This window comes from Xenopus laevis, chromosome 3S, assembly GCF_017654675.1.
Source record: "Xenopus laevis strain J_2021 chromosome 3S, Xenopus_laevis_v10.1, whole genome shotgun sequence".
In the NCBI taxonomy this organism is placed as follows: domain Eukaryota; kingdom Metazoa; phylum Chordata; class Amphibia; order Anura; family Pipidae; genus Xenopus; species Xenopus laevis.
The window spans coordinates 66,876,859-66,895,696 of record NC_054376.1 but is presented as its reverse complement, the minus strand read 5'-3'; the positions used below and the strand labels follow the sequence as shown (position 1 = coordinate 66,895,696).

Genomic DNA, 18,838 nt, shown 5'->3' with positions numbered 1-18,838 from the left:
TCTGGTGCTGTGCTTCATTTAATCAGTCATTCTCTTTAGTGAAGTTGATGTGCTGCCATTGTTGTTCCTTGACTATTCAACTGTCCTGCTCTTAGAAATGAACTCCCTTTCCTAGTTTTACCATTGTCTGCCACAATCCTCTTTTGCTACAGAAGCTGTTTAGGCCCCAGCCCATTGGAGTTTAGCCTGCCTTCAAAATGAACCATTGACTGCTAAGAGATCAGGAAAAGGACATAGCTCGAATATGACATGGGGCTTTCATGGGGCCACAGGGAGGCAGCAGATGGTTCATTTAAGGGCACCAATCATAACTAAAATCCTTTACTAAGTAAAGGCACTATGTGAAAGTTCAAGAAATCTGACTTTTAAAACAGTAAGAATTGTTTGCTTAATGTAAATCATCAGTTCACTATACTTTCTGCAAGATCTCCCAGGCAGTTCTAGCTGAGGCAGGCAAATTGGATTTCACTGGCGCCTCCTGCCCATATCATCACAGCTCTGAAATCTCGCACATGCTCAGTTGAAATTCCTTGGCTGCTTCTCCTAAGCAACCCTCCTAAGCTATTTTCAAATCAGCCAAACCTGTGTGTTAGCTGCTGTTCAGTAGTGCTGTCACCTTCTGGAAGTTAGTGTGTGCCCTTCATTTGCATAATAAGTAAATAACATCACCATCAGGGGACAAGTTGTGATAATTCTAGTGGAGCAGTTTACTAAAACAAGGCATTCTGGGTAGAATACTCAGGCAGTGCTACATATGTAGTTTGATTAAACGTTTTTAGGTTGTACTGGTCAGATTGGTAATATGTGTTTGATTTTGGCTGTGATAGGTGCCCCTTTAAAGAAATAGTGACGTTTCTGTGTCTATGTAGGGTAGGGATTTTGTAACGTTGGGGTTTAGTTCTCCTTTAAAAGAATGCTGTGATGCACCAAACAATAGTAATACCTTTGTGCACCATCTGCTGATGTAGCCAACGTTCTGTGGTTTTATGGGCAGATTTAATCATAGCTCTGGACTGCCCTGCTTTAAAGGAGAAGGAAAGGCAAAACATAAATGCTTTTCTATCTTAACACTGGTGTACAGATAACTCACTGCGGGTTTCCAAAGTTGTCTGCCTGCTGGTATGTGGAAGCATGAGCACTCTGTGAAGACATGTGTGATGTCACAGAGTCTGCAGGCGTCTTCCTCCCTGATGCCAGAAGCAGCCTTGAGACGCGTAGAGCAAAATTTCTGTTCTTTGCGCATGTCTTATGGGTGCAGCTTTTTCCCTATGTTGATGATGCACATGCAAACTCGGCTATGTGCGCGTTATCATTGACCCCAAACACCACGCCCCCCCAACCAATCAGTTCATTAGCATCTTTGTACTAAGTAGACGCAGAAGCATAATTTAGTGCAGTATGCTGGGGACAGCAAGCAAGGATTTTCGGTGCGCAGCGAGGGGACATTATATATAATAAACAGCTTGTGGTGCGCAGTGAGGGGAAAATATTCGCTCCTGGGGTCGCGTATGCGCAACAAGGATAAAGAGGGAAGTGTACTTCACAAACATGGTGCCTGCATTATTACAAATGCGACCAGAACAACAAGATGGATTTCAAACAATAGGATTGGCCTGGGTGAGTTCAAACTTTTGTGATTTAGGAGATATTGGGGCTCATTTATCAACACTGGGCAAATTTGCCCATGGGCGGTTACCTATAGCAACCAATCAGTGATTAGCTTTTTAAAGCCAACTGCAAGTAGAACAATGAATGCAGCATTTTGATTGGTTGTCATGGGTTACTGCCCATGGGCAAATTTGCCCAGTGTTGATAAATGACCCCCATTGAGAAGTACATTAGAGGTAGGTGATGTATTTTTGCATTTCCTTCTTCTTTAACATGGTAGCCTAGAAGCATGTGCACACAGTTATTAAAAAATGGTATTTTTGACAAGGGAGTAGGGCTTTGCATAATTGTGGGGGTTAGAGAGGCCATGGCATCTATAAACCACAAATAGAGAGGGATATGGTAATAATAGGCAAATGGGCACTAGGGTTTTAAAGGGAAGTTAGAGACTTCCTCAATTAGTAGTCACCATGTGCCTCTTCAAGGTTAAGAGTTTTTCCTTCTCAATGTAACTGAATGTGTCTCAGTGGGACATGAGTTTTTACTATTGACTGTTGTTCTTAGATCTACCAGGCAGTTGTTATCTGGTTACCTTGTTCTTTTGTTTGGCTGCTGGGGGGGAAAGGGAGGGGGGTGATATCACTCCAACTTGCAGTACAGCAGTAAAGAAGTTTATCAGAGCACAAGTCACATGACTTGGGGCAGCTGGGAAATTGACAATATGTCTAGCCCCATGTCAGATTTCAAAATTGAATATAAAAAATATGTTTGCTCTTTTGAGAAATGGATTTCAGTGCAGAATTCTGCTGGAGCAGCGCTATTAGCTGATTCATTTTGAAAAAATTTTTTTTTCCCATGACAGTATCCCTTTAATACTTGCTGGAAAAATGCAGAGCTGAGTAGCAGTTTATGTGGCTTGGCCCATGATGTACAGCAGGAGTCCCCAAACATTTTAACCCATGAGCCACATTCAAATCTAAGAAGTTGGAGAGCAACAGAAGCATGCAAAAGACTTCCCAGGGGTGCCAAATATGGACTGAAATGCAACAAGATGGCATCGCAGCATAAAGCCAACTTAATCCAGCAGTACAATAGTTTTTATTAACTCCAGCCCATCACTTGGCAAGCATCCCATTCAAGAAACTGGAATCTGCTGATGAGAGAATTGTCACAGTATGATCAGTACCAATTAGATTTCATGCTATAAAAGCTTCTGCAAATGAAACAAGATCAGGCCTTTGTGGTGGAAAATCAGGGGTATTTTTTTCCCCTGGACTTTTCCATATCAGCACTCACCCCCATGCCCTAGTGGAAGGACCCTTCCCAAAGCTTTAGAAGCCACCGACATTCTTTATGGCTTCTGTCATTATTTTGGCATGCCTTTTCCTAGTTTATGCCAAGTGGAGGCTAGGAAGGTGTTAGTTTTGGAGCAAATAAATATTAAAGAGTAGGGAGAACACTATGCTATGCTCCTCCCTACACCATAACATTCGATCACGTCGGGCTTCAGCAGAGTCTTCCAGATACTTCCACTTAAATCATTTGCCTGGGAGAAAATATATACGCTGGTCATTTGAATATTGCGAATAGTAAGTATTACACCTTAACTCTCACCACATTATGTATAGAGGTCTTTATTCAATTGTTACAAAGCCAACAATTGGGTCATGTAAATAAGCCAATATACACAATTCATTCTTCATACTGTTACTTGTGCTTTATTAAAAAAAAAAAAAGTTATATTAAGATGACACTCAAACCGAATCACCCGTATTTACAAACAATACTTTAAAGGAAAATAAAAATATAATGTAAATATATGCAAATATCTTGTTGAACAGGTGTGAATGGAACCTTGTAACATACATAGCTTATTCTCTTCTGTTATCATAGTGTTGTGTGTACAAAGATTTACAGGAAAGTTGTGAAAAAGAACCCTAGGTGGATATATATATATAGATATAAATTCTAAATATGTATATATATATTTTACATATTAACTAAACTGTTTACATGTTAGTTTCCTATAACACAGCAATAAAAAGAAAAAATAATTTAAATGCTTTTAAAAAGAAAGGAAACACCGTTTACAGACTGTTCTAGGCAAGTTAAAATGCGGAGTGTAAGCAGCACATATTGTGCAAAAAGCAACGTACCAAACTTTTCTACATCAGTGCTGTGTCAGCAAAAGATAAAAATGGTAAATCTTTTTAAATGGTGCCTCCATTCATCATCACTTCCAGATGATATATAGATATATATTATATAAGGCGCACAGACACCATTCCCATCAGTCTCCTCTGGATCAGCTTGTGCTCTAATGTTTCATTACCTGCTAAAAAAAGACAAATGATTACAATAAGTTCCACAATGTCACATCAAACTGCTTTGAAAATGACTGCTTCAATATCAGTAGAACCCCCGCCGAATGTAAATTCAGGGAAATGCATTACAAATGGTGTAAAATGAGGGGAAACATAAAATCAGGGAATGTAAAATGGAGGTATCACTGTATATCTGTGTCCATGTATTTTCCCAGACAATTACATAGTTGTGGGGAAAAAAGCAAATAAAATACAAGTAGACAAAGAGAACCTGAGTAGACACATAGGGAACAAATTTATTTAAAGGAGAAAGAAAGGATAAAACTAAGTAAGCTTTATCAGAAAGGTCTATATAAATACACCAGTAAACACAAAGTAATGCTGCTCTGAGTCCTCTGTCAAAAGAAACCGTTCTTCCCTTCTATTGTGCACACATGGGCTTCTGTATCAGACTTCCTGTTTTCAGTATAAACCTCCAGGGCTTGGACTTGAGCATGCTCAGTTTGCTCCTCCTTCCCCCCTGTAATCTGAGCCCAGAGCTATGAGCAAGGAGGGAGAGACTCAGGCAGGAAGTGATGTCACACCAAGCTCATATGGCAGCTGCTATCCTAAACAACCAGATAGAACTTCTAGAGCACTAAAATAAATATAGTGTTCTAGCTTGCACTATTGTGGCTAATCTATTGGTAATAAACTGTCTTAGTAGCTTCCCTTCTTTTCATTCCATATTCACCTGAGTAACTGTTTCCTGTGACCACAGTCAGTTGATAAACACACCAAGTTGATGTAACACAGCCAGGCTTAATTGCAGTCAGCTCTAAACCACTGAGCCTTAAATGAATTGTTCAGTATAAAAATAAATAGGTAAATAGATAGGCTGTGCAAAATAAAAAATGTTTCTAATATAGTTAGTTAGCCAAAAATGTAATGTATAAAGGCTGGAGTGACTGGATGTGTAACATAATAGCCAGAACTCTACTTCCTGCTTTTCAGCTCTCTTGGTTTACACCGATTGGTTACCAGGCAGTAACATACATAACTATTTGCTTGTGAATCTGAGCTGAATGCTGAGGATCAATTGCAAACTCACTGAACAGAAATGTACCATGTGGCCCCCCTTCAAGTCGCTGACTAACAGAGTTATAGAGCTGAAAAGCAGGAAGTTGTGTTCTGGCTATTATGTTACACATCCAGTCACTCCAGCCTTTATACATTACATTATTGGCTGACTAACTATATCAGAAACATCTCCAATGATGACACGAACCAGGAGGGGCTGGGAAAGTAGTAGAAAAGTAGCCAGATGGAAAGCACTGCTAAGAATAATATCAGTGTTTACAAAAATATACAGCATTTCACACGAAAGACAAATGGCAAATAACTAGTGGCAATAAGCACTCACCATGAGTGAAGTTCTGCGTCAAGTTTCTGGATTCTCCTAATAAACCTGTCCACATCCAGCACAAGGATACCGTACTGCTGATACTCCTCTCTTACTGGTCTAGGCTTATCTGAATGGGAATCAGCACAACGAAAGAATTCATAACAATGCATCACAATGAATGGCGGCACAGTTACAAGAATAACTAAAGAAAAAGATTCTAGTTTCACAATGATATGGTATTGTATTTTAGTTGAATACTTTTATATGATAAAGTTTGGGAACCCCTCTCAGCCTGCACAATAATTTACTCCACTTTCAACAAAATAAAAGATAACAGTGGTATGTCTTTCATTTCCCAGGAACATCTGAGTACTGGGGTGTTTTCAGAATAAAGATTTGAATGCATGTAACTGCTCAATACTGATTACTGGCAACACCAAATTGGTTGGGTTAGTTTGTTAAGCCTTGAACTTCATAGGCAGATGTGTCCAATCATGAGAAAAGGTATTTAAGGGGCCAATTGCAAGTTGTGCTTCTGTTTGACTCTCCTCTGAAGAGTGACAGCATGGGATCCTCAAAGCAACTCCTAAACGATCTGAAAACAAAGATTGTTCAGTATCCAGGTTTAGGGGAAGGCTACAAAAAGCTATCTCAGAGGTTTAAACTGTCAGTTTCAACTGTAAGGAATGTAATCGGGAAATGGAAGGCCACAGGCACAGTTGTTGTAAAACCCACGTCTAGCAGGCCAAGACAGGAGCGGCAATTGCAGAGGATTGTGAGAATTGTTACAGACAACCCAAAGATCACCTCCAAAGACCTTGCTGCAGATGGTGTATCTGTACATCGTTCTACAATTCAGTGAAATTTGCACAAAGAACATCAATATGGCAGGGTGATGAGAAAGAAGCCCTTTCTGCACTCACGCCACAAACAGAGTAGCTTGTTGTATGCAAAAGCTGTGGGACGGTGTGCCTAGTTCAGGGACTGGGGCCCTTGTTAAAGGACCAGTAACATCAAAAAATAAAATTGATTTAAAGTAATAAAAATATCATGTAATGTTGCCCTGCGGTGGTAAAACTGCTGTGTTTGCTTCAGAAACACTACTATTGTTTATATAAATAAGCTATGTAGCAATGGTGGCAGTCCTTCAAAGGAGAAAAGGCTCAGGTTACACAGCAGATAAGCTCTGTAGAAAATATGTTATCAGTTATTCTTTTTTATCCTGTGCCATATAGCCTTTTTTCAATTTCCACCATTGCTACTCAGCAGCTTGTTCATATGAACTATAGTAGTGTTTCTGAACAAACAGATCAGTTTTACCAGTGCAGGGGAACAGTACATGATATTTTCATTACACTTTCAGTTTTTGGTGTTACTGTTCCTTTAAAGTGGAAGGTCGAATGAATTCAACCCAATATCAACAAATTTACGCAGGGATTGGATATTCCAACAAGACAATGACCCTAAACACACTTGGAAATATACAAAGGCATTTATGCAGAGGGAGAAGTACAATATTCTGGAATGGCCGTCACAGTCCCCTGACTTGAATATCATTGAAAATCTATGGGATGATTTGAAGCAGGCTGTCCATGCTGAGCAGCCATCAAATTTAACTGAACTGGAGAGATTTAGTATGGACGAATGGTCAAAAATACCACCATCCAGAATCCAGACACTCATCAAAGGCTATAGGAGGCATCTAGAGGCTGTTACATACAAAAGGAGGCTCAACTAAGTATTGAAGTAATATCTCTGTTGGGGTGCCCAAATGTATGCACCTATCTAATTTTTTTTTTTTTAAATTTCTTTATTTTCAGTTTTCAAACCGGGGTACAAAAAAAAAAGGGAAAATAAAAGGGAAAAGTAAAAGGTGATGTGGTTACACTTCCATATATCTGCGCATATACATTATATATTTCGTATATCTAAACATATGGTTCAAGTAATGCATAATCAACACTTTGCTCCTTTAAATTGCCTTTTATTCTCTCCTTAAATAATCCTTCAAGTATCTATGCCAGGGTGACCATGTTTTCCAATATTTCTTGCTATTATTATAAGATATGTGGGTTAACTCCTCTAATAGACTTATTTCTCTCACCGCTCTCACCCAGTCCTCATGAGTCGGGGGTTGTTCAGACTTCCAATTTCTCGGGATTAGCGATTTTGCCGTCTGGATTAAGTGAAAAGTAAGGGGGTCTTCTAACATAGTTTGTTTTTCTTTATTTATATTGAACAATATCAATGTACTATCCCCCCTCCGGATTCTTATCCCCGTGATCTTGTATACACTTTCCAATATCTGTTTCCAGAAAACGTCCAGTAGTGGGCACGTTACCCATATATGTAAATGATTCCCAACCCATTCTTTGCATCTCCAGCATCTATCCGATGTTTGTGGGAACATTCTATTAATTTTACTAGGGGTATAGTGCCACTTAGTTATCAATTTGTATATAGCTTCTTGTGTTTTCGAGACCTTTGTCATCTTATTATTATACTTTAGTATCTTATCCCACTCTTGTTCTGTAACTGTAACTCCCAGTTCCTTCTCCCATTCCTGGCTAAGCAGGGAAAGATTGTGTTCTTCTCGCGTTGTTAAAATGTTGTAGATTTTTGATAGAGGTTTCTCCATCTCCCTTTCCATTTCCAAAAGCTGTTCCCATTGAGTAAGGGGTCTATCCCAATTAGACTTATCTAACCTGCTGATATAATGTACTAATTGGTTATATCTCCAATAATCTCCCAAAAGATACCCCCACTGATCTTGTATTTCAAAAAGTGGGACCGTTTTTCCGGACCTGATAAATTCTCTCATTCTGGTCAAGTTTGTATCTTTTCTCCCCCACCTCTCAAAAGCTCCCTTTTCCATGCTAGGAGGGAAATTCCGATTGCCTAATAATGGTTGTAATAAATAAGGTGTCTCTGTCAGCTTCAAAGCCTGTTTGTTTTTGTGCCATATTTTAAGGGTCGGTGTAATCAATGTATGCGGGTCCTGATCCATCTTCATCCTTACTCCCCAATCCTCCCATAATGCACATTCTAATGGGTAATTTCCCCATCCCTGTTCTAGTATACACCAATCTTTTTTTCTACTCTTCCTGGTCCACCCTACTATCCTCACCAAATGTATCGCCACATAGTACATATATGGGTCCGGTACTTTCAATCCCCCCTTTTCTTTTGGAGCAGTTAATAAGTTATATTTTAACCTCGGCTTCTTGCCGTTCCATATAAATCTAGAAAACATAGATTTAATTGATATAAAGAAGGAGTTTGGGATTTCCACCGGTAGTACCTGGAGTAAATACAGAGCTTTTGGCATTAATACCATTTTTATAGCTTGGATTCTACCAAACCAAGATATTTTAATATTTTTCCAATTATCTATTGTTTGTTGCAAAGTAGCTAATAAGGGTATAAAATTGTCCGCATAGGCTCTATTTAATTCTCCACTCAGCTTCACTCCCAGGTATTTTATTGATGATCTGGCCCATTTAAATGGAAAATTTTGTTTAATCTGTTGTATTGTTTTGCCGTCTAGATTGACATTTAGTATCTCTGATTTAGTATAGTTTATCTTAAAGTTTGATAGCTCTCCGAAGGTTTTCAACAGTTTCATTAAATTTGGAAGTGTTATTAGAGGATTTGTTATATACATTAACAAATCATCCGCGAAAGCGGCACTTTTATATTCATTACCCTTTATATTTATCCCGCTTATGTCCGGATTATTCCTTATATGTGATAATAATATTTCCATAACTAGCAAAAATAATGTTGGAGATAACGGACATCCTTGTCTCGTCCCATTAAATATCTGGACACTTTGTGATAATGTGCCATTGATTTTGATTTTCGCTGTTGGAGTATCATACAAAGCCAAGATCCTCTCCTTCATTTTATTTTTTATCCCAAAATTTGAGAGTGTCTTATCTAAGAAGGGCCATGAAATTCTATCAAATGATTTTTCAGCATCCGTGGTTAACAGACAGATAGGAAATTGTAGTTTACGTGCATAGTGAATTATTGAGATTGTTTTAGCAATGTTATCTTTCGCTTCTCTTTTAGGTACAAAACCAGTTTGATCTTCGTGAATAATATACGGTAGGTATTTTTTAATTCTTTTCCCTAGTATATTAGCATATATTTTCATATCTATATTTATTAACGATATTGGTCTATAACTAGAGCATAAAGTAGGATCTTTATCCATTTTTGGTATTATTGTAATCTGGGCTTCTTGTGCCTGTTTATAAAATCCCTCTTTCTCTGATATATTGTTAAAGTAAAGATATAATATCGGGACTATCTCTGCTTTGAATGTTTTATAGAATGCAGCTATGTATCCATCTGGACCTGGACTTTTTCCTAGTTTCAGCTCATCTATCCCCTCCTCTATTTCTTTTAGTGTAATTGCTAACTCCATCTCTTGAGCTTGTTCTTCAGTTAATAAATTCACTTTGGCCTCTTTTATAAACTGCTCCATTGATGCTTCCTTTTGTAGAGAAGGTTTATCTTTTTGTATTTTATATAGCGTTTGATAGTAATCTTTAAAAGTTTCTGCTATCCCTTTAGTGTCGTAGTGTGTAATGTTATGGCCATTTTTAATTGCAATAATGTTATTCTGACCTTGTATCTTTTTTAGTATTCTCGCAAAATATTTATTTCCCTTATCCCCAAATTCGTATGCATTCTGTTTAGTTCTAAGATAAGCTTTATGTATTTTATGATCTAATACTTTCTTAAGATGGTCTCTCTTAATCTCCAGTATCTGGAAAGTTTTTATAGCTAGTGTTTCTTTATGTGCCTGTTCTAATTGTGTAATATCAACCATTAGATTGTTAATTTCCTTTTCTCTCTTTTTTTTAGGCTTGTCCCCAGGGCGATTAATCTTCCTCTCAATACGCACTTGAGTGTCTCTCATAATGTTCTTGGGGCTATATCTGTCGTATCATTCTCCTTTATTATTTGTATTATCCATTCCCGTATCTTGTCTTTATTTTCCCTATTATGTAGTACGTATTCATTTAATCTCCAGTTAAATTGTGCTTTACTCACCTCCGGAATTAAATATTTTACTAGTACTGGTGCGTGGTCTGAAACTATTGTTGTGCCTATAATTGCCTGCTGAAACAAATGTGCCCACTGTTGTGATACCATTATATAATCTATTCTTGAATAAATTTGATATTGTTTAGAAAAATATGTGGTCTTTTTTCTCCGGATTCAAAGCCCTCCATATATCAACCATGTGTATTTCTGCGAAATTTCTTTTTATATCTTTCAAATTCTTATACGATAGATATGTTTTACATTAAAATCACCTCCAATTATTATTAAACCTTCGCTATATATTTCTAGTACATGTAAGAAGTGTTGTAAAAATTTATTTTGATTTGTGTTCGGGACATATACATTCGCTATTGTACAGTTCTGATTAGCTAGTTTACCCTTCACTATTATATATCGACCCTCTTTATCTATTTTATAGTCCACCATGTCAAATGGCAAATCTTTGTGAATTAAAGTCATAACCCCCGTTGCTTTCTTAGTTGGATTATTACTCAAAAATATTTGAGGGTATTCTTTGACCTTTAAACTAGGAACATGATCTTGTTTAAAGTGGGTCTCTTGTAGCAAAACTATTTGCGCTTTACTCTTCCTACACTCATAGAACACTTTTGCTCTTTTAACTGGCTCATTAATCCCATTTACGTCAAATGATAATATATTACACTCCATTGCTTAGTTTTATTCCATTTTCCCTTAATATCTTTCCGTTGACCTTGAATTTCCAACTAATATTGTGTATATATGCATGTATCCCTTGTCTCACCTATCTAATTTTGTTATGATATTGCATATTTTCTGATTATCCAATAAATTTGATGTCACTGCTGAAATACTACTGTTTCCATAAGGCATGTTATATATTAAAAGGAAGTTGCTACTTTGAAAGCTCAGCCAATGATAAACAAAACTCCAAAGAATTAAGAGGGGTTCCCAAACTTTTTCATGACTGTATATACAGTTGCATTACCTGTCAAATACACAGCAAGTCTACTATGTATTCTCTGGTTCTGAAGATTTAGGATACATGACAGTTCATCTGATGCTTCTTTTTTCTTAGAGTCACATATGTGGTAAGGCAAAACTTCAATCAAATTCCTTAGTTGGTAAGATTTTAGAAGTGAACTCTTCCTCTGAGAAACAGAACCCATTCTGCTGGGAAAAAAATGCAGTGGTTCATGCATGTAAATTACATTGTCACTCACCAGGGTGAAACATCACTGAGCTGATGCAGCAGATCACACAGAGACACAGGCAGCCATTAAACACAATTTCAAACAAAATAGCCTGCCCATGTTAATAAATCAATAAATTAAGTTATGTGTAATAAAGTAGAATGACACATAGAATAAGTATGTAATACATGAAGAAAAGGAGGTGATAAAAGTCATGGAAAGCCAAGAAACCTGCTGAAATCTGTCAGTATTTAGAAAGCAATCCTGCCCCCTATCAGTGCAAATTTATATCAGCTGGTTTAGTCCTAATTGATGGCCTATAAAAAGGTTTCTCATTACCAAGGTATCACACAAGAAGCATCTCTTGATGGGTAAAAGCAAAGAGCTCTCTGAAGACCTTCACAATCTTATTGTTGCAAAACATACTGATGACATTGGTTACAGACATATTTCTAAGCTCTGAATGTTCCAATGAGCACAGTTGGGGCCATAATCCGGAAGTGGAAAGAACATCATTACACCCTAAAGCAGCCATGACCAGGTGCTCCTCACAAGAAAGAATAATGAGTTGTCCTAGAGCCAAGGATCACTCACAAAGAGCTTCAGAACAACCTTGAATTAGCGGGTGCAGTCGTTTCTAAGAAAACAATAAGTAATGCACTCAATCGACATGGCCTCTATGCATGCTCATTGCGCAAGGCTCCACTGAGGCTGAAGAAAAAGCATGTCGAAGCTCATTAAAGTTTGCTGCACAACATTTGGACAAGCCAATGAAATTCTGGGAGAATATAGTCTGGTCAGATGAGACCAAAATGTAACTCTTTGGATGTCACTGCACACAATTTGGAGGAGAAATGGCACTGCACATCATCTCAAAAACACCATACCAACAGTGAAGTTTGGAGATGGGAACATCATGGTGTGGGGCTGTGTTTCAGCATATGATACTGGCAGACTTCATATAATTTAAGGAAGGATGAATGAAGAAATGGACATTCTTGATAAGAATCTGCTGCCATCTACCAGGATGCTGAAGATGAAACAAGGGTTGACATTTCAGCAAGACGATGATCCCAAACACACAGCCAAGGAAACTCTTAATTTGTTTCAGAGAAAGAAAATAAAGCTGCTAGAATGACCCAGTCAATCACCTGACTTGAATCCAATTGAAAATTTATGGAAAGAACTGAAGATTAGAGTTCATAGAAGAGGTCCCCAGAACCTTCAAGATTTGAAGAGAGTTTGTGTGGAGGAATGGGCCAAAGGACTTTCTTTGGGACTAAAACCTTTGAGTAATTATAAAACCTGAAGTGGATAATAATGTTTTTGTGTATGCGTTTGTGTCCTATGTTAAACATGATATTGCTGAACTTTAGATGAAATATAAAAGTGGAGAGCTTCTACACCTCCATCCCCCATGATTTGGGTGTGGAGGCTGTCTGGACTGAACTGGTTTGTGATACTACTATGGATAGGTCCCCAAAAATATTTATTTTGCAATGTATTGAACTGGTTTTCTATAACAACTTTTATGTTTCAAGATGAGTCTTAAATGCAGTTAAGGGGTACAAAAATGGGGTCCAATGTGGCCCCATCCTATGCAAACATTTTTCTTAATAATTTTGAGCATAAATTTGTATTTTCGAATAAGTGGTTTCAACAGCACTATATGATATGGTTTTGTTATATTAATGACGTGTTCGATATTTGAATGGGTGCCCTTTGGACCCTACATGCATTTCATGATGGGATTAATGCTGCATTGCATTGACATTCTGGTGACTAAGAGGGATGGAGGTCTGATTACTAAACTTTTTGTAAAACCAACAGACAAGAATACGCTGCTTCATTTTAATGTCACCCAGTACAAACCAGGAAACCACAACCAAAGCCCCAATTTATCCGTGTTAAATGGATTGTGTCAGATAAGAATCTTCTAATAATAACTGGATGGGATGGAAATGAAAATTTTACAGAGGGGATATCCAGCTATTAAGACAAGAAATGGGCAGATATTCAGGAATTTGATGTCACCCCACACATTTTAAGGTCTAGGGATTGGGCTGGCCACTCCATAACGGCAATTTTGTTGGTCTGGAACTAAGATGTTGAAACACCCATTTCAAGGGCATTTCCTTTTCGGCATAAGGCAACATGACCTCTTCAAATATTTGATGTATTGAAACTGATCCATGATCCCTGGTATGTGATAAATAGGCCCAACACCATAGTATGAGAAACATTCCCATGATGCTTGTGCCACCATGCTTCACTGTCTTCACTGTGTACTGTGTTTTGAATTCAGTGTTTGGGGGTCATCTGACAAATAGTCTGCAGCCCCTAGACCCACAAAGAACAGTCTTGCTTTCATCAGTCCACAAAATGTTGCATCATTTCTGCTTTTCAGCATGTCTTTTTTTCAACAATGGGAATTTGCAGGAGCGTCTTGCCGATGGTTTGGCTTCACATAGGCGTCTTCAATTGTAACAGAATTTACAGTTAGCGTTAGACCTTCTTTGATCTTCCTGGAGCTGATCATTTGCTGAGTTTTTGCCATTTTGGCTATTCTTCTATTCATTTAATCATTAGTTTTCCGTTTTTTCCCCAAGTCTTTCAGGTTTTGGTTGCCATTTTAAGAATTTCAGATAATTTTAGCTGAACAGCCTATCATTTACTGCATTTCTTTATATGTTATAACTTTTTAATCAAAGTACACTGTTCTTCTGAACAATGTCTACCCATTTTACGCAAATTTCCGAAGAGAAATGCACTATAACCAGCATGCATAACATTTGCTGCATTCCTTCCCAAAATAAGGGTCATAATTGACCTCACTAATTGAACTCCACACTGCTATTATTTGGAAGTTATTATTTTGAACACTGTTATTATTTGGAACAAGCCTCAATTAATGATTCAATTACAGCAGCATGCATGTCATGACTGTTGGGTCTGTTGGTTTTCTATTACTCTACTACACCTACTAGTAAATTATTTGCTATGTAGAAATAGAATTTCTACCAAAAACAGTGATTGATCAGGTTAGCGATGTTGGGCTGCTATTATTCTGAATACAACTGTATATAATGATTTGGCATGTGGTGTTGCTTTACTGGCAACTACTACTCAAGCAATGATTAACTTAATTTCTTCAAGGCTGAGTACATAAATTTCTTTTGTGTATACTTTTAAAAAGTCATAGATACAATATGGCATGTGGTCCTAAACAAGAAAGGACTACATTTTATAATTGTTGGGGTGCGTTGGTGTACCACCACACAGCTTTCCAAAAAGTGGAACTTGTTCCCATAATTGAACAGATTGAGTCAATAAATGAGGAACATGCTATTCATTCTGAAAACTGTGAACCCTGATGGAAGCTTTATCTAAAGGTAGCCATACACAATAAGATCCACTTGTTTGGCGAGATCTTTCCCCGATATGCCCACCAATGGCAGTGCAATATCAGGTTAATTCAGCCCTAGGGCTAAACAGTTGGATGATAACTAAGGATGATAGCAGACGGGACGAGGACCGCATCCTCTAGTTGAAAAATAGAAAAATCAAAACCTCCCCAATTGATATCTGCCTGATTTTAATCTGCTTGTGTATGGCCATTTTAAGGCTATTTCCACCTGGGCTCATACTGCCAAATTTCCCTGCATTTGACATATTAAATTAAAGGACAACTAATCTTGGAATTAACAGTTATGAGTATTCACAAGTTCAAAAATATTTGTGAATCCAAGCAGATGGAAAAAAAGCATCTGTTATAATGTTATAAATATTTTAGCTGTATTACTAAGACAAAACATAGAGGCAACGTTTGCTACAGGTCTAGTTACCTACGCAAACATTCAGCAGCCGGAATGTACTGGTCACCTGTTTAAAAGCAAAACTCTCATTATTTGCTTTGTGTTTTTGCACATGAGCAAACCTTGTCCTTGTGTAATGTAAATTGCTTTATGATCAGACACTTACACTTACCTTTTATCATCTTTTAGTTTTCTACTCTCTCTGTAATGAATGAGCCATTTCCAGCCAGATGTTTTGTTCATCTTCTTCAACAGTCTTAAAATGTCTTTTAATTTATCTGGATAAAAACAAAGCATGGCATAGCGAGAAATAAGTGCTTGAAAATGAAAATGAAAATATTCATCATGTGCCCTGCTGGCAGTTATACTTCCCAGTATGCATCCAGAAAACAAGCCAAAGAGTTACCTAATCTTATGGAGTCCATCACTGTCTGGTCAGAAACCACAAATCCACCAGACTGGAAGAGTTCCTGAAATGATGAATCCATTATATCTTCTGGATTGTCCACACCAGCAAAGGTTACATTTGGAAGGAGCCTCAGTTGCAACAAACAGGGAATCTGCAGAAAAGATAAGCCATGTTTTTACAGAAAACAATCTAACCTGTAAGCAGTTACCCCTTCTGCTGCAGCCATTGATATATAGGCAGCAGGGTGCTGCAGTGGGTAGCACAGATGCTTTGCAATACTGGGGTAGTAGGTTCAATTCCAGCCAGGGCACTATCTGCAAGCAGTTTATATGTCCTTTCTGTGCCTGTGTTAGTTTACTATTACCTCCCACACTTTAAAACCATAAAGGCAGGTTAATCAGTCATGATAAAATGGTCTATATTGTGTACGAATATGATTTGGACTTGGATTGTAAGCCTTAATGGAGCAGAGACTGATTTGAATTTCTACAAAAATGGAAGAAATATGTCAGCACTATATGACAGCATACAATTACAATGAATTTTGACTTCCTGGCAACAGTTTCATTTTTCAGAATTTTTTCAATGATGTGACAGTTTAATCCAAAGTAGAGACCAGGCAAAACCAGCCCAGCATTACAGAAACAGTAGAACTTGATTTTTACACTAATTTTCTTTCAGCTATTTACAATTACATTCATTTATTTATATATTTGTAACACAACCCGTAATGTTGAAAAATTAAGTTGTATTCACATTTCTTAACTCTTCCACTAGGTGGAGCATGTTCTGTCAACTGCATTGCAGCTAAATGTTCAGCACCGAGAAATGAACTATGCGGATTGATAACCACTATAGTCAGGTTTTGTTCAGTTTGTTGTGGGGAAAAAATAGCAAAGGCCACAATGTGTTAAGCACAACATTGGGTAGTGTGTGTGTGATGTTGCATAAAGATTAAAATATATGTTAAAATTCACCTTATATATAGCTCTAATAAACCTACCCATCTATCTACCATGAAACTTCTATTTTTTATCTCCAAATTTTTAAGTTTTCCCTTTTTTCCCCTGTTTTTTGTTGTCTTTAAATTTTTCTAGATTTTACCTAAATCTATCTTCCAATCTATCTATCTATCTGTCTATCGAACTGTCTGTCTATCAATTGGCAGGTAAGATCTTTAGCTTAAAGAAAATCTACAGTTAAAACATGCAGGTGCACAATTTGGCTCTATCAAAAATTAGAAATCTTTTGGTTACAGGTGTTTCTGAAAAAAGTAGCTGTGTTAAATCATATCTTTTCCAGGACCCTATCTGTACTAGTACAGACAGCTTGGCTGAATTAAATTAGCGTCTGACACAGCATTGCTTAACATTTTTTAATAATGTTTATATGAAAAAGGACAATGGCCTCATGGAATAAAGCCTTGAGTACTAAGAAGCCTGACTAAAACTGAGCTAAGTACACTATTTCTCATTTCACCTGGTAGCAATGGATTGGAAGAAAGCTAATGTAATTCTGACACTTGACAATGAATTATAATTAACCTGGCAATTATGGGCCTGATCATCTGACATTAGTATTTGGCATGTTATCTGACAGTTTGCTTCTACAGTCCACAGTTTGAGATTTGCTAAATCTGTTTCATGTTTCATTTTTAACTGATAAAACATTTAAACAAGTTTTCATATGAAAATGCTTCACATTATGCAAAACCCCAAATTGCAAGTATTCCAGGTAACAAAACCTCTATTTGCATCACAGTGAATTATTTATTGTTGCATACCTTATGGATGTGCACAGATATGTCTTCATTTCTGATGATAACAAACATCTCCTCTGATGCTTCATTACTGTCGCAGAACTGTTGAGGATCACTTACAGTGTGACCAGCTTGATTAAGTAAATTCTAGGATAAACCGATATCATGTTTTAAAAAAACGTACTGATAACGTGCATAATGTTTAATAATGGACATCATAAAATTGATAGGGGGTTCTTCCCAAAATCTGTAATGAAAAGTTACAGAGACATAAACGATACAAACCTTCAGGATCATTTATATTTCGTGCAGAAGCTGGTGGTAGCATGGTTCGGGTAAACTCGCCAGAATTTGTTTTGGTGTGAAGCTACGTGCCCTTGACTAATGCAATGCAGTCAGTGCTGTATTAGTGAAGGGAGCCGCTGATGTCTGCTCTCCAAAACAGATGCCGAGTATGGGGTGTGTCTTTTTTTTTGTTTGTTTTTTTTACATTGAGTGCTGCTCTTGGGTTCACAAATGAGCCCAGATATCTCTATACAAGTACCATGAAAAAGATTCATGTCTCAAAACATTTTCAGGATTGTAAAGATAGCAATCTGAAAAATCTTTCAGTAACAGGCACTGAGCATATTACCATGGGAAAAATAGGAGACATTAACTAGGAGGTGACGTAGAAATACTTAACCCACACAAATCTTTCACGGCGTGAACAGCAAGTTTGATGTTTCATGTTACTGTGGATTATGTTTGGTTCTTGTTCTTAATTGTATTACTTTTTTCTTGTTTTTTATCAATAGAAGAGAAGAACCCTGTCATATGTATAGTGTTTTATAATACATTAGTTGTTAATAGCATAGTCATTATCATGCATCTGCATAATGTTTTATTGCCATTTGATTGGACAATTTATGCGGCTTTCTGATTTCTTAATGGATGCGGTAAAAACACATCATAAATAGTGCTGCTCCAGCAGAATTCTGCACTGAAATCCATTTCTCAAAAAAACTATTTTGAAATCTTACATGGGTCTAGACATATTGTCAGTTTCCCAGTTGCCCCGAGTGATGTGACTTGTGCTCTGATGATCTTCAGTCACTCTTTACTACTGTACTGCAAGTTGGAGTGATATCAACTCCCTCCCTTACCCCCCTAACAACAGAACAACGGGAAGGTAACCAGATAGCAGCTCCCTAACACAAGATAACAGCTGCCTGGTAGATCTAAGAACAGCACTCAGTAGTAAAATCCAGGTCCCACTGAGACACATTCAGTTACATTGAGTAGGAGA

General features: G+C 37.4%; 1 protein-coding gene across 4 annotated transcripts in view; it reads right to left on the bottom strand.

Moving 5' to 3' along the window:
* Window positions 1-3,226: 3,226 nt before the first annotated feature.
* LOC108713041 (protein TASOR 2) overlaps window positions 3,227-18,838 on the bottom strand; it is a 53,930-nt gene continuing 38,318 nt past the window's right edge. For 2 of the 4 annotated variants that reach the window (XM_018255701.2, XM_041588452.1), the window contains exons 18-23: window positions 17,575-17,697; window positions 15,789-15,942; window positions 15,555-15,660; window positions 11,363-11,547; window positions 5,335-5,443; window positions 3,227-3,943 (exon numbers count right to left, since the gene is read on the bottom strand). In XM_018255701.2, the coding sequence (XP_018111190.1) occupies window positions 3,937-3,943; window positions 5,335-5,443; window positions 11,363-11,547; window positions 15,555-15,660; window positions 15,789-15,942; window positions 17,575-17,697 (684 nt within the window). In that variant the 3' untranslated portion in view covers window positions 3,227-3,936. The remainder of the gene's footprint in view (window positions 3,944-5,334; window positions 5,444-11,362; window positions 11,548-15,554; window positions 15,661-15,788; window positions 15,943-17,574; window positions 17,698-18,838) is intronic. The other 2 variants (XM_018255704.2, XM_018255703.2) reach the window with 2 other exon arrangements.